This window comes from Drosophila serrata, unplaced genomic scaffold, assembly GCF_035046125.1.
Source record: "Drosophila serrata isolate PLE 108 unplaced genomic scaffold, ASM3504612v1 contig_272, whole genome shotgun sequence".
Lineage (NCBI taxonomy): Eukaryota > Metazoa > Arthropoda > Insecta > Diptera > Drosophilidae > Drosophila > Drosophila serrata.
Window position 1 is genome coordinate 4,504,306 of NW_028257170.1, and position 24,557 is coordinate 4,528,862.

Genomic DNA, 24,557 nt, shown 5'->3' on the forward strand with positions numbered 1-24,557 from the left:
TAGAGGTGCAAAATAATTTAATTATTTAACAAGAAAGGAAGCTAACTTTGGCACGCCGAAGTTTGTATACCCCTGCAGATTGAAATTCGACCATTAGGAATTAATACAATATAGTTTATATATATTTATGATAAAAAAAATAAGGTTTTGTCTGCTTTCATTTTATTCCCAGTTTTGCACATTCCTCTATTTTTAACAATCGTTTGTATGGCAGCTATTACATATATTAATCCGATTTTCTTAAAATTCTAAATTGTTATATATTGGATATATATTAAACTTGACATAAATCTGTTGAAAGCTGGAAAAGTTAGACTATTTTTCTTAAAATTTTCAGATCGTTCCTATGCATATATATATAAATAAAGTCCACCGATTCGCCATGCTCCGATTTATATACTAGTAAAATTATGTAGAAGAAAAACTCCATAGTTTCATTCAAATAGCTTAAATTTAATCCAAAACAAATCCCACACATCCGTGCATATGATTCCCAACTGGTTATAACATCCCTGGAACGAAGTGACTTCTGCCTGCCTAGTCTCAGAAATGTGTTGTGTTACAAAAGTTGCAAGTCATTGTTTATCAGTGTTCAAAGTTAGTAACTGATCATACATACTTACTGGTCATAGATACTTACTGATTATAGTTACTTAATGTTCATAGATACGTACTGTTCAGAGTTACTTAATGCTTGTCGATATTAACTGATCAGAGTTACTTAGTTACAGAGTTACTCTCTGCCTCTCCCCCTCTCTCGCTGTGTTAGTCGCTCTATGTTAATCTCTAGATGCAACTTCTCTCCCGCCCACTCACACTCACTTTCTCTGCTCCTCTCTTTTCTCGGGGACTATAAATAGAGGTGCTAAGGGCCCGCGCGCCTCAGTCTGTCCTAGGGGTACCTAGTGTTAACATCTCAAGTGATAGTGATAGTGATTACCTTAAGATCCCAAAAACATACGTGGCCAATGCAATACATCTGGATGACCAGGAAGAAGCTCACTTGGATAAAGTCACCCAATCTTGGTCACTACACTGGAAGGAAGTAAACAATGACGTGGGCTTTACTGCGGCATGTCTTAACCATAACATTTATATTATGTATGAAGAAGCTATTGTTGGTATCAGACCTAGGTATAGACTTTAGACTTTGGTCCCCTTTACATACTTACTGGTCATAGACACTTACTGTTCAGAGTTACTTAATGTTCATTGATACTCACTGATCATAGTGAAAATGATTACCAACTTGTTCTAACATCCCCGGAACGAAGTGACTGTTCCCGGCCAAGTCACAGAAATGTGTTGTGTTACAAAAATTGCAAGTCATTGTTTATTAGTGTTCAAAGTTAGTAACTGATCATACATACTTACTGGTCATAGATACTTACTGATCATAGTTACTTAATGTTCATTTATATTTACTGATCATAGTTACATACTGGTCATACATATTTACTGTTCAGAGTTACTTACTGGTCATAGGTACTTACTACTTATAGTTAATTATTGATCATAGATACTTACTGTTTATAGTTAATTACTTATCATATTTAATTACTGATCATAGTTCTATAAATCGTCCGATTGTTCCTATGCCAGATATATATATGTATATACATATATAGTACACCGATTCGCCATGCTCCGATTTATATACTAGTAAAATTATATAGAAGAATAACTCCATAGTTTCATTTAAATAGCTTAAATTTGTTCCAAAACAAATCTCGCACATCCGTGCATATGATTCCCAACTGGTTATAACATCCCCGGAACGAAGTGACTTCTACCGGCCAAGTCTCAGATATGTGTTGTGTTATAAAAGTTGCAAGTCATTGTTTATCAGTGTTCAAAGTTAGTAACTGATCATACATACTTACTGGTCATAGATACTTACTGATTATAGTTACTTACTGGTCATAGATACTTAATGTTCAGAGTTACTTATTGCTCATTGTTACTTACTGGTCATAGTTACTTAATGTCCATTGATACTTACTGATCATAATTACTTACTGGTCATAGATAATCACTGTTCAGAGTTAATTACTGCCCATAGTTAATTACTGATCATAGTTCTATAAATCGTCCGATTGTTCCTATGCCTGCTATATATATGTATATACATATATAGTACACCGATTCGCCATGCTCCGATTTATATACTAGTAAAATTATATAGAAGAATAACTCCATAGTTTCATTTAAATAGCTTAAATTTGTTCCAAAACAAATCTCGCACATCCGTGCATATGATTCCCAACTGGTTATAACATCCCCGGAACGAAGTGACTTCTGCCGGCGTAGTCTCAGAAATGTGTTGTGTTACAAAAGTTGCAAGTCATTGTTTATCAGTGTTCAAAGTTAGTAACTGATCATACATACTTACTCGTCATAGATACTTACTGATTATAGTTTCTTACTGCTCATAGATACTTACTGGTTCAGAGTTACTTACTGGTCATAGATACTTAATGTTCATTGATACTTACTGGTCATAGATAATCACTGTTCAGAGTTAATTACTGCCCATAGTTAATTACTGATCATAGTTCTATAAATCGTCCGATTGTTCCTATGCCAGCTATATATATGTATATACATATATAGTACACCGATTCGCCATGCTCCGATTTATATACTAGTAAAATTATATAGAAGAATAACTCCATAGTTTCATTTAAATAGCTTAAATTTGTTCCAAAACAAATCTCGCACATCCGTGCATATGATTCCCAACTGGTTATAACATCCCCGGAACGAAGTGACTTCTGCCGGCGTAGTCTCAGAAATGTGTTGTGTTACAAAAGTTGCAAGTCATTGTTTATCAGTGTTCAAAGTTAGTAACTGATCATACATACTTACTGGTCATAGATACTTACTGATTATATGTAGTTACTGGTCATAGATACTTAATGTTCAGAGTTACTTATTGCTCATTGTTACTTACTGGTCATAGTTACTTAATGTCCATTGATACTTACTGATCATAATTACTTACTGGTCATAGATAATCACTGTTCAGAGTTAATTACTGCCCATAGTTAATTACTGATCATAGTTCTATAAATCGTCCGATTGTTCCTATGCCTGCTATATATATGTATATACATATATAGTACACCGATTCGCCATGCTCCGATTTATATACTAGTAAAATTATATAGAAGAATAACTCCATAGTTTCATTTAAATAGCTTAAATTTGTTCCAAAACAAATCTCGCACATCCGTGCATATGATTCCCAACTGGTTATAACATCCCCGGAACGAAGTGACTTCTACCGGCCAAGTCTCAGATATGTGTTGTGTTATAAAAGTTGCAAGTCATTGTTTATCAGTGTTCAAAGTTAGTAACTGATCATACATACTTACTGGTCATAGATACTTACTGATTATATGTAGTTACTTACTGCTCATAGATACTTACTGATTATAGTTACTTGCTGGTCATAGATACTTACTGATCAAAGTTACTTACTGCTCATAGTTATTTACTGATCATGATTATTTATTTACCAATAAATGCATCAGATCTGAAATAAAAGCATTGAGGGATGGATGAATAACTTGCATGTTAAAAATGATTGATATATTGATTATCCCATAAGGCTTTGGGGGTGAGGATTTAAAACCATTTCTGTACAGAAGCCAGCTGAAATTTCCACCTCTCTACAAAGGTTTTTCCTTTCCATTTTTTTTATTTCGTGTTGGAACTCAGCACTGTCTGCGGCAGTGCTGATATTTACAATCAATTAAAACGCGTAAAACGCGCTGGCCGCAAATTTCATTACGAGCGACAGTGTCCCACCGTCAACAGACGGACATCTGACTGTGAAAGGGAAATGGGTTTGGGACCGAGTTTTGGATTGGGATTGGGTTTTCTGGTTGCCACTGGGGTACAGCAGGAGGAGGAGTGTGAATTTGTGGCAATTAAATATGCAAAAGTAGTTACACACATACACCACCCACTGCCTCGTGTGTGTATGCTCTGGCATAATATCACTTAATATTTAATCAAATTTGTGCTTCGTCGCTGACAGGCAACGGTGGCGGAAAACACTGGCATAAAGTGTTTTCAATGTCCGGACTGTTGATAGCCTCGGGGCGGGTGGAAACAATATACATCTTAAGAGCATTTAAAAGTTACTTTGCAACATGTTTTCCAACTCGAATACATATTTTAACAACTCTCTCTCTCTCTCTTTCTGTATCTCTTGTGTCTTTGCAGGAAGTGGGTAGTATTATTGGTAAAAAGGGTGAAATTGTCAACAGATTTCGTGAAGAGGTAAGTTTTTCTTTGAAGTAAAACTTCTTGGAAGCTAATCCCATTCTGATTTCCCCTGCAGTCTGGTGCCAAAATCAACATTTCGGATGGCTCATGCCCGGAGCGCATTGTGACTGTGTCTGGTACAACTAATGCAATCTTTTCGGCATTTACGCTCATTACAAAGAAGTTCGAAGAGGTATGTGTGCGGTACAATTAGCAAAAGTACCCAAAAAAAGAAAGCCTAAATAATTTCCAGTTCACATTACTAACTTCTGACCCGTTGCAGTGGTGCTCGCAGTTCAATGATGTAGGCAAAGTTGGCAAAACTCAAATACCCATTCGATTGATTGTGCCCGCCAGTCAATGTGGATCGTTAATTGGTAAGTAATTAACTCTTTCGATGTTTTATCATCACTAATGCCATTTATTTATTCAATTGCATCGGGACTAACCTAGGCAAGAGTGGCTCAAAGATCAAGGAAATTCGACAGACCACCGGCTGCTCTATCCAGGTGGCCAGTGAAATGCTGCCCAATTCTACAGAGAGGTCGGTTACCTTGAGCGGCAGTGCCGAGCAGATCACCCAGTGTATCTATCAGATATGTCTTGTCATGTTGGAGGTGAGTTCACCATAGAATGATATAAAAGGTTCCTTGAATTATATATTATATGTGTCAAGAACCTTACTAGATTAACTTTGAGCGTGCCTTACTGATCACTATTTCTTTTTTAACAGTCCCCGCCACGCGGTGCTACCATCCCGTATCGACCAAAACCGCAGGTGACCGGCCCCGTCATCCTGGCCAATGGACAGGCCTTTACCATTCAAGGAAACTACGCAGTGCCCACACAAGAGGTATGTATGATGATGCACTGGTGAAAGTGTGTTCTCACCGAAATATATAAAAAAAACCAGGCTAACGTGTTGTTAAGATCAGTGAACAGTGTTGTGTACTCTATTGCCAGCCACTGCAGCTATATATCTATCTCTCTCTATATCTCGCTCTCTGTCTCTATCTTAACCGACCCCACATGTCCACATGTCCAGCTAAACAATTTTGTATCTCTTTGGTTATTGCCCCAATCCAGTCCAACTATCTTTTTTGGTTATTGCGCGTCTTCACTTTCTGTTTTGCCTCTTAATATCTCTTTTAGTTTACATGACCTCCACTTTACCTCTTTCTCTCTATATATATATATATCTCTCTCTGTCTATTTCTCTATATTGTGTTTCTGCCGATATAATCCAGATCCAGATAATCCCCATTGCTCGTCTCTATGGAACCCGATTATTATTTGCGACACCGTCCACGAGACCCCTCTCTCCCCACCTTTCTCCGTTAATTCTCTACTTGGAGACCCTAGAAGCTATTTGTCCAGAGAAGACCCTTCCACGATTTGTGAACCGTATTGATTATTTTTCTTAACCCAACCTGACAATTCCGATACCGATTACCGATACCGTTCCGATATCCATTCGTCGTACCCTTGAGAATCATCTCTTTTTCAAGTCCAAATGGTGACCCCGATCAGTGAACTAATGTGTTAACCAAAAAACTTTACAGCCATCGAATCGACGTTAACGATAACGATAATAATTTAACGAAACAATTGTAAAATATTCTTTAAATATGTAATTTTTGTTTTGCTTTTAGTTTCTTTTGCACTCTCTTCTCTCAGGTTAAGAGCGTGTGGCTGCGAGGTGTCTCGCCCTCTCTCTGTCTCACTATCGGTCTGCTGCGGGCAGCATCTGTATCTGTCTCTGTCCCGCTGCGAGTCTCCAGGAGTCTCCGGGAATCTCCGAGAATCTGCGAGAAGAAAATCGCAAGTCCCGACCGAGAATCGTTGTATTCTCTGGGAAGAGTGTTCAAGGCGTGGCGAGGCGAGGCGAGTGTGAGTTCGTGTGAAAGAAGGACAAACGGGGTCTAGAACTCTTATTCTTCCCCGCTCTCTCACTCTCTTTCTCCACTCTCTACTCTCCACTCTCTCCGCTCAATCTCTCTGTGTCTCTAAGTTCTGTTCTGAAGAGGGCTCGCTGGCAGCGTGTGTGGAGAAGTATGTTCAAACTACACTAGTCCCAAGACTCTCAATTATATTTCAACTACCAAAAACAAAACATCCATTTACATACACACATCCATCACATCGTATCCGTATCCAGAGTAAAAATACGTATTTATTTAAATAATACCAACCCATTTACACACACAAGACAAAGTCCAATCGAAGTTAAAGTCCTTATATGAGAGCCAGAAAAATAACAAATAATTATTTGCCTAAAATCCAGTCTTTTGTCTCACTCTAAAAATCAATATATTTATCACATCCTGCCTCCGTATATATCTCTCTTGAGTTTTTGTGTAGTAAATTCACCGCCAATCATTCAAATTGTTTAGTTCTCTGTAAAAATCCTAACAAAAATAATAGAGACTGGAAAGCTCACAACCACACAACATTTACAACAACATTAAGCCGACATATTCTGATGAGTTTCAACAACAATAACACCAACAACTACAACAACAAATGCAATTAGCAAACTACATACAACAACATAGGCATACTGTTCTAAAAACCATCCTGCCCGAGCCCTCACATCTCTCACACAAAACTCTCTATCTCTATCTATCTATCTCTATCTCTCTCTCTCCGTATCAATAAATATTGTTTATAACTCTGTTAAAAAACCCCCAGACCAAAATTGAATTTTCTGCTCCACAAAACAACAGGAAACAAAAAACATAAGCCAAAAACAAACAACAAACTTGATTCTATTCAATTCAATTCAGAACTCTCGGTACAGTACAGCAGCACAGTACAGTCCGGGCACGTGCAGTAAGGTACAACAAGCAGCACACAGTAAAGTTCAGTTCAATTTCAGTTTCAGTTCAGTTTCTCTCCGCCCCTTCAGAGCCCCCCTCGCCAGCCATTGCCCCCGAAAACGAAATAAAAAAAAAACATAATAAAAGTTTCTCAAAACTAAAAAACAGACAAAGTTCTTGTTGTCGTCGCATCAAATTCAATTAATGTCCAGAGAAATGTAATAAATCAAAAACTAGTTGTACCATCCATTTGCGATCTCTCTCTCTCTCTGTCTGTCTTCCACAAATCGCTCGCTCTTTCTCACTCTAAGTCTCCTCCTGGTCCTGGTCCTGGTCCTAGTCCTGGTCCTGGTCCTGGTCCTGGTCCCGGTCATGGTCCTGGTCCTGGTTATTGTCGGTGTTGGTTACGTTTCGGCGTGTAGTTTTGTGAATCCCCACCACAGTTGGGTACAGTTATTAGTGGTACTCACAGGCAACTGTACTTCCTGTTCCTGCGCATTCTTAGAGTCAGTCCTCCCCCCAGTCTCCATGATGATGATGATGGTGTCTGTCGTTGGAAGCCCCTTGAATCCCTGGACCCCCGCTAGTCTTCTCACTCTCACGTCTCCACCTTCTCCACCTGCGCCTCTGTCTCGGTTCCGCCTCTTAGTTGTCATCATATTTTTGTTGTTATATCCCGTCCTCCCTCTGATATATATCATTTATATATAACTCTGTTCTGCGTCTGATTTTCCCCCGCTAGTTCCATTACCAGAAACTCGCACACACACCTCTCGAAAGCTTTCTCCCGAAGCGTTTCTCTAGCGAATATGTCTTTATCTAAAAAAAAAAACATGTATCTGATAAGCTTACATCTCTCCATAGCAAAAAACTACAATGTTAAGATCTTAATCAACTTGCTCCGAAAGACATTTATTTGTGGTATACAATTTTCGTTTTTCTACTTTTCTTTCTTTCCCTTGGTCAACAACAAAATTGTAACTCCAAACATATATACACACACACCTACACACACTCAAACCTTAATTCCGGTAACGATCAATCAATTCAATCAATCAATCGATCAATCGAACGTAGACCTGTCCAGTATTTCCACTTGCCCTGGCTACCGGCGGTCTACATGCTGGTATCTCAGGCTTGGCGGATCCTTTGTTAAAGGGGGCACATTTACAAGGAGCGGTACCAGCACACCACCATCACCTACAGCAAATGCCCGATGTGAGTTTTTTAGCTATCGATGCGAATTCGGTTTATGAAACAAATATCAAAATAATACCAGAAAAAAATTAAAGAAACACAATCTCACCACCAGACTCTGGAAAGAAACCGTACTCGTGTCTAATCAATAATAATCAAAGCAAACATGACCCCGGAATCCAACTCCGCTAGGCAGAGCATGATGCTGTATTGCCCCTTGAACCCAGCCTGCAAACCCTTTCACCTGACCAAATACACTTGCAGGAAAATTATGTTGAAGTTTTGCCCAAGAAATGAGGAAATTTGGAATTCTAAACCATGTAATTAATAAGAAAGCGGATCTACTGGTTCTGCTTTTCTGATTATCTCTCCTTAATGTAACTTTTATTTAAATATCTCTTTCAAGGGCAAATGGGTTCATAATTTTTCCTGCGAGTGTAGATAGTTGTGTTTTCGTATGTTTGCTGTTGTATTTCTACCCCGTAGCCAAACTCCTTAGTAGCCCCTATAGTTCCGGTGTGTTTTTATGTAGCTTTGTGTACACCACCCAGTTTACTACCTTTTCTGGCATTTCTTTTACGATCCCCCCTCCGTTGGCGGAGCTGCTGTTTTTGGCCGGCTTTCAATGACATTAGCATTGGGCCAAAATGCAACTCCAGGGTCCGAGTTGAGGTCCCTGAAGTCGTTCGCTGCCACAAAGTCATTGGTCGCACTAAAAATCAGGCAGCCTGAAATGGGACTTGGAAGCGAGCCCCTTTATCCCAGTCCAAAAGTCATCAACAAATGCACTTTACGGTTGCCTTATAAACACCCCCCAACAAAACCCACCCACTTTTTCTCTGACACTATTTTCCTGATATTGTTAAAGTTTTTTGTAGTTTTTGTAAAATTGTTTCAACTTGTTTGCCATCTGGATTTTCTGTCTGTGTGTATGTGCTTTGAGTGTGTGTGGCAAAAAGTGTTTGTTAATATGCCAACATATATATACACACAGAAGTTTTCATGACAGTTTTTGCCAGATAATCCATTGTTGTCACCCCCCTAAGCCTTTGCATCCAGAAGCCCCCCTTTTCTCTCTCTCTGTACATCTTTGCCACTGTCTGTGAACTTTTTATTGAGTTGCAATTCATTTTTGGGTCATAAAATATTTCCATGGCGCATGTTTTATTTGTTTCATTTGAAATTCGTATTGCATTTTGATAAATATTTCAGTTCTTGTTTCCTAAGCTCTCCTCCCCCCTCACAGATAAATATATATACACACACACTCACTCAAATGCAGACAGAACTACACAAAAAGTACACAAAGCATTTTAATATTGTATGATTTATATTTGAGATTTTCCCTCTATCCATTTTTTGTAGTTTTTTTTTGTTGTGTGTGCGCTCTGTTCTAGTTTTATTCACCTCCCAGAACCCGGCGTCCACCCTTTTTTCCTTTTAGCTGCATTCAGATGCATTTATTCGAAACGAATTTGCAAGTGTGTTGCATTTGATTTGATTAATTTATAAAGCGCGTGCATACTACCCGTCCCCTCCACCCCAGTTTCGAGCCCTTATATAATATATTTTCACACGTTTGCGTGCGAGTGTGCAGAGGGTGGGTGTGTGTGTGTATGTTATTTGCTGTAGGTGTCATTGGTGAAAAATGAGAAAAATAAAATAGGAAACCAGATGAAAACCAAAAGAACTTGAGAATGTATAACATTTTGCCCAAAGGAAGGACATTCTAACCCAGATTTCAAAGCAATACATCATAAATATACTAAAACATAAGCATAGATTTGAAGGAGTCTGCATAGGAAAAAGGTTTAAATGGTTCCTAAAGGGGTTAGAGGTTCAAAATCACTAGTTTAGGAACTTAAAAATAAGCTCTAAATTAATAATATTGTATATTTGAATTTCATTTTAACTATTTGTTAATGTACGGGTTAGCAAATTAAGTTTAGTTGAGAGAAACTCAAGGATTAGTTGTATCCTTTGTAAATTTATATCTCTTGCTCTCTTTTGCTATCTCCAACCATCTGTATCTATGCCTTGATATCTCTTTTTACCTATATATCTTTTGTAAAGCCAACTTTTGTAAATTGTGTAGTAATCATAAAACGTTAGACAGCTGAGAAAACCAGAAACCGAGTCCTTACATACCAGCTTACACTGCACAAGAAAACTCTCTCACACACACCACACACACTCACACACACACCGTGTCAAAAAACTCCTACCTTCATGTACAAAGAGAAATACGATCGATCCCCCCAAAGTCCACTCTACATTCCATTTGATGGTGTTTTGTAAAAAGAGCTGAAGACTAAGAGAATATCAAACTTGTATCTTCCCGTTTGCGTTGGCTTATTGCATTCCGTTTGTTTTTGTAACTATTTGTTTGATGCTTTTGCGTTACTGTTTCCTGTTTCCCCATTTCCGTTTCCGTTTTCGTTCCAATCTCCAATTACCTTTTGTTATGTTCCTGTTACTGGAAGTTGTGCGCTGTGCGTTGTGTTGTGATCTTCCGATCTCTCCATTCCCGCCCCCTGTGCCCCGCCCTTATTAATGAATAATTCTAGATGATAAATAATACCCCTGTATACCTGTATACATATATATATATTTAAACACATACACACACACAAACACAGACACACACACCTTAACCCACGAAGCCCTTGAACCTTGACTCTTGCGATTTGAATTGATAGCGATTAAATCTAAACTAACTAAAGTCTTATATCCCCGACGAACAGGTGGCCAAGAACCCGCTGGCCAGTCTGGCTGCCTTGGGCCTGGCCGGGATGAATCCGGCCAGCACTGGGGGCATCAACCACACAGGTGAGTTGAGCGCTTCTGCGGCCAGATGCCAGACAGATTTCCAATCTAATCTAGGCTCTGCCCCAGCAGCCCTGGCTGCCCTGGCCGGGTCGCAACTGCGTACAGCGAATCCAGCGAACCGAGCCCAGCAGCAGCAGCACGAGATGACCGTCTCCAATGACCTGATCGGTTGCATCATCGGCAAGGGCGGCACCAAGATCGCCGAGATCCGTCAGATCTCTGGCGCCATGATCCGGATCTCGAACTGCGAGGAGCGTGAGGGTGGCAACACCGATCGCACCATCACCATCAGCGGCAACCCGGACTCGGTGGCCCTGGCCCAATACTTAATCAATATGAGGTGAGTCTTCTTCCGGCGTGTTCTCACCCTACCGATCGATCGATCCCTCTGCCCTTTCACTCGGATCTGATCGGATCTTCTGCCTCTGTACTGTCTGTTCTATCTGTATATTGTGCCAATGTTTAAATGTTGATGTACATCTATGTAAATGTAAATGAAAATGTAAATGTAGTGTTGTTTTCTCCGCGTGAATTGTGTTGTCTAACATCAATTTTGTCGAATTGACTTGCTAATTGACAAAGAACAAAAGAAAAAAAGAAAAAGCAAATAAAAGTGAAGGTATAAGGAGGTCTTCGTCGGTCGTAGGTCACCTCTCTCTCAGTCGCGGAGTGGCGGTGGCGGTGGTTCAAACAATCAAAAAAAAAAATAATAATAAGGTGGTTCCATTAAGACCATTTAAGACGAGGCCCGGGGAGGTGGGTAGGATGATGGATGATGGCCCCGACATGGGGGTGAACCGGGGGATTAACACGAATCCGTTAACTTAAGTCACACACACACACACAACATGTCCTAGCCTGTAAGTCGTAAGCCCGGCAAAGCCATAGTCACAGAAAAATAAGGCCAAAAGGACCTTTACAACTAGCACCATCTATCTCTCTTTGTCTTATAATTCTCTCACACCCTCACACCCCTAGATCGTAGTTCGCATCGCTAGATCGCGCTAACCAAACTGTGTTCTAGCTAATAGAAACTATAAACTATCTCTAACTGTTAATTAAAACCTAGCATCTAGTGTTACCAAAGGCAACCAAGCAACCATCCTTGTGTAATTATGCCACAGCAGTTCAGCAGGATGTTCAGGATGAGCATGGAGGCATGGAGAAGGATTGTTGTGAGCACCGAATTAATCAACGCATCACTACGCACACTTTTATCACACAATCGACCGACCAATCGAAAATCGAACAGCGAATATCGAATATAGAATATATCGAAATCGAACCGAAAACGGGAACAAACAACAAACGAAAAGAAAAGCTAAGCTAAGCTGGACCTGATCCAATTGGTACTTCAAACTGCAGTTCAACTCCAAAAAAAAATCGATCCAAAAACCTTTCTCTCTCTCTCCCAGTGACCAAACCGAATCCTCCCACCACGTCCACCACCTCGTCCACCACGTTCATCCTCCAAATAAAATCAAACCTAGTCAACAAACAAACAAAACAAAACTCTTTCGGTCCACGCCTCCCCCCATTTTCAAAAGAGAACAACAAAAACCGCTCACCAAAAGTTTTCTAATCCTACCATCCAAAATTTGAACGCCGCTCTCCTTCCACCAAAAAAATACCCCCCAAAAAATCGCTGAAAAGCCGCCCCCTCTTCTATATCTCTCTCTCTCTCTCTTTCTCCGCAAACTCCGAACCGTTCCTCCACACAAAACCTCCTTAACCTTTTGCATATAACAAAACACGAAAAAAGAGTCGAGAAGAAAAAAATAAATGCAATAAAAAACCAACTCAATTCCACAAAATCGAAAAAAAGAACCAAATGTTTTGAAAATACCTATCTCTCTTTCTCTATCACCTGCCTAAAGCTCAAAAAAAGAAATAAGAAACCGAAACAAATACCAAACAATATCCCAATTTGTTCCTTTCTTTCTCTCTCTCTTTCTATCTACCCTAACCGAACCTCGTCCACAGTGTTGAGCTGCAGAAGGCCAATCTCCTGGAGCAGGCCCAGGCCCAGCAGAACGGCGGTGCTGCCGTAGCCGCCGCCGCCGCTGCCACAGCTGCTCCCGGAGCGGCTGCTGCCGTCACCGGAGCAACTACAGCGATCGCCGGAGCTCCGCCATCATCCGGCACCAATGGAGCCATCACAACGGTAGCCCTCACCGACGGAGGCACTGGCGCTGGCACCGGCACTGGCGGAGGTGGTGCCGTTGCTGCAGGAGCTGCAGATGCCGCCAGCAATGGTACTGCCACGGCAACCAATGGTGGCACCACCAACCGCAGTGTCTCCGCCGTGACCGTTGCCGCTGCTGTCGCCTCTGTCTATGGCAGAGCCAATGGCAGCCAGGGAACCAATGAAATGGCCTCGGTCATGCAACTGCTCACAAGGCCGGAAGCGCTGAGTGCTCTGTCCAATCTGAGTGCCCTCGATCTGCTCAATCTGACCACGCTGGGCAGCAACGGTGGGGCCGGCACACCGGGCGGACCGCCGGTGCAGACGACGGGGGTGAACCGTGCCAAGGGACACTATGCCACCTCGCGGTTCCGCCAGCATCTGACAGAGACCGGTGGCGAGGCGGAGAAGCCGCGCAACAAGTTCAATCCGTACTAGGAGTAGGAGCTGGAGTCCACAGAGGAGGAGCAGGAGGAGGAGGAGCCAGGAGTCGGAGCTGTAGCAGCCCGAGAGGAGTCAAGTTATAGTCGCTTAGTTTTATAGGAATTTCCATGATAGCGTTGCGAAAGCTTTAGCTTTAGCGTTTAGATATTCTTGAAGAAAGAAGCAAAAAACAAAATATTTGTATAAAATAATTCGGTTTAGAAAAAAGGAATCAAGATTGTGTGGCTACGATCAGCAGAAAGTATTGAAAGTTTCAAGACAATTTTTACAACTAAATAGTAACCCATTCAAAATATTTATGAAAGAAAACTAACCAAAACTACAATAACTAAAATAAATCAGTCACACTTAGACCGTGCTAGATGTAATCGTTTAATAATCAATCCGATCAGAGTCAGCATCAGAATCAGAAATCAAACCATATATTGTGTATCGTATCGAATATATATAGGACCGAGTCGAGATATTTTGACCAAGTGACCAAGGACCGACCCTAGTGGGCGATCGCTATAGATTTTGGACCCCAAAAACTTTTTGATAAACGCCTAAACTAAACTTATATATACATACAAGCGAATATGTATCGTACATTATATAGAATTTGCCAAATTTTAGCGCATCCCTAGTAGCGTTCTTCTTAGAATAGAGATTACAGATTTAGATCGCGAATATATCGAGTATATTAGAGCAGGTACCGAGCATTAATCTTAGCCTCAGCAGCCAACAATCTTTCCCCCGATCAACAAGAACAGCAACCATTCATTGTAACATATAACACACGCTCCAATATCTTATAAATCCATTGTGTACTCTCTTAGCTTTTAAGCACTAAATGTATTTTTTCCCCCATATATATATACATATACGAGATATAACCTTAAGCATAAAGACCCAAAAAAGCCATTTGTCGAGAAGGGAAACAGAAGGAGAAAGCAGCAAGCTAAAGTGAAGTATTGAAGCAGGCAGAATATGAAGTGAAATATGAAAGAACCTTCTATAAGAAGTTTACAAAATGAAGAAATTCCAATGTGTTGAGAACCGAACCGCCCGATGGCCGAAGATGGGGCGCCACAAGATGTGCGAACGGGGGGATCAACGACCTTTATGGACCAATTCGCTCTAATTGACGCAATCCACGCAATGAGAAGCGTACAAAAAACCAACTAACTATTTGAATAGCAAAAAAAAAGTAATGAAAAGCACATGGAAAAGCCAAGGGAAAGGGCGGAATTTAAAACCGATGGTGAGGAAGAAGATTAACGTTATCATGTATTAGACTTTAAGTCTTTGATTGTTTATGGAACTTTAGTTTTTTGTTAGTTTCTACATTTTTTATACATTTACCCCTTCCAAAAATCCCCAAAATTTGTATTTATTATAATGCGATTGTAAATTTTTGTTATTATTTTTAAACAAACGCGAAAATAATGTTGAAAAAGTATTTGGAAATTGAAATTTCTCTAACCTAAAGTACACGGAAAGATAATTGTAGCTACTTTATAAAGTATCACTCATACTTGATATGATTTCTCTTATTATTATTATTATTAATATTATTACTATACATTTAGCTGTAGTTGTAAGCGAGACAAGTGACACACATTATGTAAAACCACACCCTAAGCTAAGCGGGCTTACGATTTTATAACCAAATTATATTCCTAACTATTCATACATACATCTCTACATACATACATACCCTACATACCCTACATACCCTACATACTTATATTATGCCACAAAATAATAACACAAAGGTAGAACAAACTAAAAATTCAAGTAACGTAACGTAACACTCAAAATACATATATTGTATTGTATTGTATTGAATGTAATACTACTTCTTGACATTAACAAACAGAAAATAGACAAAAATACACACACCTAGAAAAGGCTTTACCTGTAGAACAACAACAACAACAAGAACAGAATGAACATCAAGCGAAAGGAACATTAAGAATAGCGACATAAAACCTACATATTTATATGCAATGAAGAAACCAATGATGGAAACTACATACATGAGTTTGTAATAAAGTGAAAAATGAATACTAAAATAGAGTTCAGTAATGAAAGATTCCCAAGGGGGTTCTGCCAAAATTAACAATTAATCTGTAATAACAAGATGTGTAACGCCATATACATTTCTAGTAACCGCCCCTCAATTATCACACGTTCTAGATCCTTAAGCCCACAAACTCACTTGCTTGATATGTGCTTATTCACAAAAAATGCCATTTATTTTTAAATTCTTACACTCACAATGTCTGACATTTCACAGATAAATGTATAGGCGTTATCCATCTTTATATTACAAGTTTGTTCTTCTAAGGATTGCTGGGGTTGTCTACCAAGAATTTATTCATTTTACGAAACATTTAATACCAACTCTAAATCTATTTACGACTTTTCAGAATATCCATGGAGACTGCTGGTCTGCCCATACCCGGTTATCACTACCTTGCGCCCAGTGCAATTGTTAAAACACCCATTCACTAAATGCAACAAACAACAATCAAGCAATAAACAACAGCAACTGAAAATCGAGGAGGAGCAGGACGAGAATAGGAGGAGGACAAACTGCAACTGGAGGACAACACCAAGCAGGAGCAGGCAGCAAACATGAAACGTCAAATGTTAAATCATAAGCAATATATAAAACATAAACCAGAACATCTGCAACATCAAGGGGAGATCAGAAGAAGAAGAAAGCATATATCATATATGATGACAATGTCAGCAGCAATCACACTTTGAATTCATAAAAACACAAACACACACTCACACACGCGGAGAGACAGAACCATACAATGCATACACGTTATATTTATTCATTGATTCTTATTAATTATATGATACTTTTTCATTAAGTTTTAAATGCAAAGGGCAAAACGAATACCACAACAAGAACTTTTATGTTAAACCGTTTTCGCGGGGGGTTTCGATCCCCCCAAACAAGTAAGAACAGAACAGCAATTAATTGTAAGATTAGTCAAAATGAAGACAAAATAAACAAGCAAAAAATATATAAAAATCAATTAACCACGTAAACATAAACATGAAAGCGAGAGAAAACCCAGAAAGGCAGAAAGGAAAATTCATAATGCAGTTAATTCTAAGCCAACGTTTTGTGCACACGAGTATGACCAAAAAAGGAAACAGCAAACAAACAAACAAAAAAACAAGCAAGAGATGAAACAAAAACAAAAGGATTTAAAGTTATTAAGGAAACGAACACGAAGGAGACATTGAACAGACAAGCAGAACAACCAACAAACATGCAAATCAAGAAGCAATCAAAGACAGAAGATATGATGATTACATTATAATTACGGCCAATTGCATTGAGATAATTGCGTTTGTTAGTTGTTTGTGTTCACATATGTTCACACATAATTATATATTATATATAGACACGGCGATATATTGATACGATAATTCATTATTTTTATTATTTCTATTATGGTAATTGTTATCGAAATTGTATTTGTGATTTTTGAATATGTTTAGACTGATGTGCAAAATTGATTCTGTTTATTAATTACAAGTAAACTACGACGTACGCATATATAAACAATTATGGACTATAATTACTAGTTATACCCCACTTTCGTTCTATCCATCTTCTAAACCAAATTACTCATTTATTCAAAATTAGTTATAATTCTAACAAAAATCAACTGAAGAGACAAAAAATCGAACTAGCAAAGGGATTTCCAATTGTGAATTAACATCAATTATAATTACTATTATCAAAATTGTTGTAGTTTCTATCGTTTCGGTTTTTAATAGCGAAAAGAAAAATGCCAACTGCTGAATGGTAATAAACAAAACAAAAACATATTTAATCTACTTACAAATTAGCGAAATCAATTCGAATTACAATAATAATTTTTAAGCACATTTTTTGTGGCGATTAAAAAGACTTTTTCTGGAGGCGTGTGGAAAATATGAGAAATGGATTTAAACATTATATTACAATTATGCTTAAATTAAAGTATAATTTTAATTTATTAGCTGTTAAATTTATACGCAAAACAAAACTAAAAAAAACAACAACAAACAAACAAAACAAAAACCAACCACAACAAAAGAAAACATCAAAAATAAACTGATTTTCAATGTTAAAATTAAATTAATTTTATTCGAATTTAGTTGCTAGGCTGGGCAGTAAAAACAAAACATGAAGACATGAATGACAAGTGTGGAAATTAATTTTAAGATCGTTCAGTTACATACACACCAACTCACATAATACTCACTGTACAGTAGGGCCTCTGAATGGTGTCAAAACACGAAGGCAAAGGTGAAAGCGAGAGCATCAGTTTGCCAAATGTGGCAGAATGTGTCAAATTTTATTCTACATATTAATTATTTAGTAAGACGACTTATCAAAGCATAAAGGAAACAAAACAAAACAAGAACATATCCACTGCAAAAGGAAACCAATCTAACCACAACTTATATTATATTAACCAACATACACACGAGATACAGAAAGAAGTTACAAAATATTAAACCGAACAAATGCATACATATAAAGGCAAACATATCCCAGAGAACGCAATGCATGTATCTATCTAGGAATATCTCTATGTTTTCAATCTATATATCCTTTATCACTTGTACCATCACTCGAAATAAACCTTAAGTTGAATCACTCATTACTAGGGATGACAGAGAATATTTACTAAAATTCAATACATATGCAATAAATCGATCTTCTGTTTCATATATCTGCATAATTAAAGCGGATAAGGACACAAGTAAATTAAATATATATATTTCTTTGATACTTCAAAGTTAAAAGCTATATTTTTCGATCTAACACTGTCGTTAAATCAAAGTTTCCAAATATTTGTACGACTTTTCTTCTCGATATCCATCCCTACTCATTACTCACTTAGCATCTTCCGCTCTCTCACCAAAACAAGAAGAAAGACAAACTTATGAGACAACCAAACTTGATTACAGGAAATTGTTAATAGCATAAAGAGGTAATACTATAATTAAATGAGCAAGCATACATAACAAACGCAATAGGAGACGAAGGACGAGCCGGGCGCCAAGATAGGTAGCTAGCTCCACTTACAGGCAGGCGGCGAAGGATAAATGATATCATATGCGAAACTATTTCGTGATTTTAGTGACAAATATATATATATTTCGCTGACGACAAACAATTTGAAGCAATCATTTTGAAATCAAGAACTTCAGTTCCCCAGGGGAACGGAAAAGGGAAAAATTAAAATTATTAAGATGATTAAAGAGATGATATGAGAAATCAGAGGATGAATCAGTCAAGAAACCGTATATCTATATATAAATAAATTATATAAATATACATAAATTAAATATATATAATTATTATTATTATTATTATGTACACTTGTATTTAAATGTATTTGAAATATTTAGTAAATTTTTTGCGCAAGTTACACAAGAAAAATAACAAAGGAAAACACTAAAAAAAAGAGTAGAGAGACGATGACGATGACGATGAGGGCTACGGAGATAGACGGGTCAACAGCGGGTAACTGGGATTAATAATAAATAAATTAAACGCAAAGTACATAAATGGAAAAGGGATAACTACATTATGTATGTATTGTATGCGTGTGTGTATAAGAGAAATAGCTCAAAAAAGGAATTCACAAACAATTTTTACTTAATATGCGTGTAATTAATGTAATTATTAACGACATTTTTGTTGACAACTTGTAAATTTGCAAAGGAAAAATACGTGTAAGAAAAGCAATTTTAATGGTGCCTTAAAAACCAAACCAAGCAAATTTCTTCTAGCCTGCCTTGCCTGCCCGCCCCCCTCAGCGCACTCAGTAATTACGAAACAAAGAAACAGAAAAAATATAATAACTGGATGGCATGTGAGTTTCCACACCTTTCTAACAATCCTTTCTGAACAATTTTCCCGCGCGGGCTTCAGTGCTCTCAGCCCGGATCGGATCCGGCAAAGCACTCGATCCGCATCACTTATGTAGTTAAAGATGTGTTACTGTTTTTCGACATAAGAACTTATCCCTTTTAGCGACGAACCACAATCGCTCAAAAAAAGCTATCCTCCGAGTCCTTGCGGAGAGTTGCCCGCTACGATACGATACGATACCGAACTTACCCAAAAAAGAATATCAACAACAATTAGCCCGACAGCGAGACAGAGAGGAGAGAATATACCCGGGACACGAAGAAACATATTATTCAAATTATACACATACACAGCAAACCAAAAATGAAGACACCCATATTAATGTTTCTCTCAGTGTAATTAAAAAAAAAAAAAAACAACACGTCACTTGAATGTATTTGCTCACATTTTTACAATACATTTCGAAAACAAGAAGAACTCTACACAATAAGCAACAAACGTAAAAGCATTTAAGGCACTTGATCGGTCTCAAATGAACGATGGAAAAGGATCATTAGGTGGATATGGACATAGATATGGAAGCAAGATCATTGTTAAAAAGAAACGCAACTGTAGAAACAAAACAAAACACAAAAAAAGGGTATAAAAGAAAACGAGGAAAAAAAACATATTTATATACATATATAAAGCAAAAATGGAAACTTTACATTAAGGTATTTTAGATATTCTTATTTAATATCCAGAAAACAAGACAAGAAATTATACGAGCAGAGTTTTAATTTAGTGCAGAAGGAGAGATCGATGGATATCATCGGATAATGAACAAAAGAATATAAAATAAATAAATGTATGTGTATTTAACTAACTAAATATCGGTGTTAGAATCGTTAAGTAAACTATAGTAGTCTGCGCAAGGCGAGATCAGAGATGTACGGAGAGTGAGTTAGAACAAAGACTATGCATGGTATAAGTTGCATAACGCCCATACATTTGAATGCAAAATATATTCGTATGGCATTATGCATCTTATTTCCTATGTATAGTCCTTGTTTAGAGGGTCGCTTTTCTCTACCGATTCTACGCGCTGTTACGTTACTTACATACCGAGTATTTCGTTGCCACATTATCACACTCACACCGAGATGGGAAGATGGGGAGATGAGATTATAACTACGTGTATTCCAATTCATCAAAGCAATTGAAGAATTAATAGGACACCTAGGCCGGCCAGGACGAACCTCGACTTCGACTGCGACTTGTCACTAGAAATATACGAGACATCTAAGGTTTCTCAGCATAACAAAGCGAATCAAAGCAAAAAAAACCAAATATCGGGCATACGGCATATTAACTTATAGACCTACGTAGAGCGACAAACTTAACTACTTGCAGCATCACATAACACGTAACACGAAACACGTAACAGGGCCTCATCGTAGCGTTCTTCAGACAATATAGCGTATGGGAATCTCGGAATCAGAATCAGAAACAGAATCGGAATAGAATCGGAATTGGAACCCTGCGGTTCAGATAGTAAATTGGCGCAAACTTAAGATGGTGTTTTCAATGAAATTATAGCATATGTATATGTTTATGTATATGTGTGTGTTTGTATATGTGTAACAATAAAGTTGAAGATCTCTCTCAATCCAAAAACAAGACAGGAAAGATCAGTGAATTTTCCTGGTTAATCAGCAAATGGGATTAGTGGTTTAGTGAACATGTGTAGGACTCTCTCTTACTCTCATCTTTGAAGAAGACGAAAAGAATGAATATGCAGCATAAAATTGATAAAACTGAACAATTGGGATCAACTTATATTTTAAATATAAGATTAAATTGTAAAAAACAAAAACGAAACGAAAAACCTAAGCGAACCTTTTAATTAAGCCCCCGGAAGTTTGTAGAAGCTACTTAAATCTAGCGAAATCTAAACAAAATATACGAGAAGATGAAGATGAATTTGTGCCAAAAAAAATAAATAAAAACAGAAATATTAGTAACAACAAAGCAGGTGGAGCAGCAGGAGAACTATAGTAGATACCAAGTTCAAGTGGCCAAAAAGCACAACCACAAGAAGATCAACAAAGGGCAGCCAGCAGCCACCACAAAGTTAATTCTTTGCTTTTTTTGGGGGAACAACACATAGGAATTATACGAATTTCAATGGATTCACAGTCGTCAGACAGCTACTCCTCTCACACAAGTATTTAATGTTCACATTTGCTCAAGGCAAAGCACTTAAAGGAGCTTATTTAATGAAAAACGAAAAAAACAAAAACCAAGAAAACCGAAACCAAAACCAAAACCAAAACCAAATACAAAACTCGATACTAAACCATATAGATGTGTGTGTAATCATTTCCACATATATATATACATATATATAATATTCAATCTGGCTGTATTCGCAGTTTAATTGCTAGAAGATGGTGCCAAAGATCCCAGATGAACCAAAGCTAAAGCTAAGGCCTGCGTATTCCACGGCAGTTCATTCCCCATTGGTTTCGTTGCATACATTTAGGCGGAATCTTTGAGGCATTAGAGACTTGCGTTGCACTTCCGGTTAGCCCCCGAGATTATGTTGCAAGAACATGCGAAAGGCGGCAAAAGGCTCCTAAAATTAATTACCGATTAATCGACAACAAAAAATAAACACTAAATGAAATGAAATGTAAACAAAGGCGAACGCTAACTAAACATATTTACAAGTTGAAGAAAACTGCAAGGCAATCATATAACTAGAGCTTCAATAAATAACAAAAAAACAAAGGACAAGTGTCATAAGCCTGGAGAGAGGGTGGAATTATGGCTATAAAAACCAGTTGAAAATGCCTAGAAAGTGTTTTTGGATAAATATATATTTAAGCCATATTCACAAATGGATGAAAAACAAAACTATTTGCGTTATTATTGTGGTTAAAGCGAGGCGAAAGGGAAAGACGGAAGTTAATAATGAACAAAACCAAAAGTTAGTGCCAATTTTTAGTGCAAATTTTTGCGTAATTGTTTTAATTTCAACGTTATTAAAACTACACCAAAGTAAACAAAACAAAACAAAAGGAAAACAAGAAACAAAAATAATAATAATTATTAAAAAAAAAACGAACAGTTGGTTTCAGAACCACCAATTTTTGGGAAACTTTCAAAGGGACGGACAGGAGGAAAGCGTAGCACTCAGCACCGCCTAGTTTTCGATGTGAACCAAAGTGTGTAGTGTAGTGTAGAGGCTAAACTAACCCACGTAACATAACACACATGTAGCTCTCGGCTCAAAATGCATTCGACACCCTTATTTCGCACTCCACAATCAATAGTTATGGGGACAGGGAATGGGAACGGAAACGGAAATGGAAATGGGAACGAGGCGGCACTCGGAAATGGGTACAGCACTGAGAACAGGTCCTTTTCACACACATTAAAAACACACACACACACTCACACTTGCAAAAGTAAATGATAAATGATAAATAATAAAAAGTAAAGTTAAGCCATAAGTGAAATTAAATTATTGTTTATCTGTGTACAACAATAATATTTAAATAATTCTTAAATGTGTATTATGACTCTAAACAGAAAACTCACTGACTACATCATATGTATATGGGAGTGTCCCAAAAGATCTCCGATCTGAGGGACGGACAGCCCCTGTAGACCACACTTAGACATTGAACATTAGAGAAACCAAACACACACTTAATCGCAGTAAGAGCATACAGTATACCGTATACAGATACAGATACAGATACAATAAGAATTCTTAAATAATGGCAAAATGTACAAGAGGACAAATGGTAAACACGAGTTGAAATAACAAAGAGACAAAGCTAAACAAAACACAAAAATGATGAATGTAATGAAAGAAAACTCGAAAAGCAAACATTATTTACAACATATTTACAATTCTATAAATTATATTTAAAAGTATTTACATATATAAAAGGGGGGCATAAGGTGTGTAGCGGTGTGTGCGACCCGACATAGAGTGCAAAGGAACCCCCAACCACACACATTACGCATACGTAGTCATTGGTACAGGACATCTACACTCACACTCACACTCACACACACACACAACATACTATATATGTGCAATACGAGACACACACTCACACGCAAAGTTAAGTGCATTATAATTGAATTTATAGAGTTAAACGAAGCTATTAAGTGACATTATTTAACTGATTAACTGATTAACTGATCACGATTATTATTAACGATGCATATGCATTTACTCACAACTCATATACACACCTATATATAAATATATATATATATACATATATATAGTATATAGTATATACATGGCATATATCGCTGGAGAATATTTTCGTTGATCAAAACAATCCATATAGGCAAGTAATTTAAGTTATCATATATAGACCACACATCATATCAGACACAATGGAAATCACTGCAAGTTTACCCGAAAACCAAACAACAACCACAAGTAATTGTATGAACTCGAAAAAAGATCAAGATTTTTGAAAGCTACATAAATGTGTTGCGTTCTTTGAATAAATGTTTTTGAGTCGAATTTTTACTTCAAAAACCGATTGAAAAAAAGTCTCAAAAAAGAAACATGAATAAAAACAAGAAAAAATAAAAATAAAATTAATAGAAAGCAAAAGACACACACAGACCTAAGCATAAGAGCGTTAAGCGGGATACATTCTTACAGAGTATCTGTGTGAAAATCGTGGCAATGTTGCAGAAAGTTGATAATGAAAATGTACCACTTGAAGTAAGGGAAAAAAACAAGATAAGAAGGAAAAACAAAACAAGAATTTAACACAATTTTTGAATTCATTAAATAAAGGTATGTGTTTAGATATATTCAAAACAAAACCCCCGTCTTGATGTTTTATTCAACGATTCGACCGGGAGTAACCCCATTACAATGATATATTTATATATATATATA

At 37.6% G+C, this 24,557-nt stretch overlaps 1 protein-coding gene across 50 annotated transcripts in view; it reads left to right on the plus strand.

Moving 5' to 3' along the window:
• Positions 1-24,481, plus strand: part of mub (poly(rC)-binding protein mub) — a 66,915-nt gene extending 42,434 nt beyond the window's left edge. The window contains exons 3-11 of one of the 50 annotated variants that reach the window (XM_020957904.2): positions 4,234-4,290; positions 4,352-4,468; positions 4,559-4,652; positions 4,729-4,892; positions 5,009-5,128; positions 8,172-8,312; positions 11,036-11,120; positions 11,175-11,460; positions 16,164-18,727. In XM_020957904.2, coding sequence (XP_020813563.1) covers positions 4,234-4,290; positions 4,352-4,468; positions 4,559-4,652; positions 4,729-4,892; positions 5,009-5,128; positions 8,172-8,312; positions 11,036-11,120; positions 11,175-11,460; positions 16,164-16,248 — 1,149 coding nt within the window. In that variant the 3' untranslated portion in view covers positions 16,249-18,727. Of the gene's footprint in view, positions 1-4,233; positions 4,291-4,351; positions 4,469-4,558; positions 4,653-4,728; positions 4,893-5,008; positions 5,129-8,171; positions 8,313-11,014; positions 11,461-13,103; positions 15,807-16,163 lie in introns of those variants that run through there. The other 49 variants (XM_086834377.1, XM_086834378.1, XM_086834381.1 and 46 more) reach the window with 49 other exon arrangements.
• The last annotated feature ends 76 nt before the right edge of the window (positions 24,482-24,557 follow it).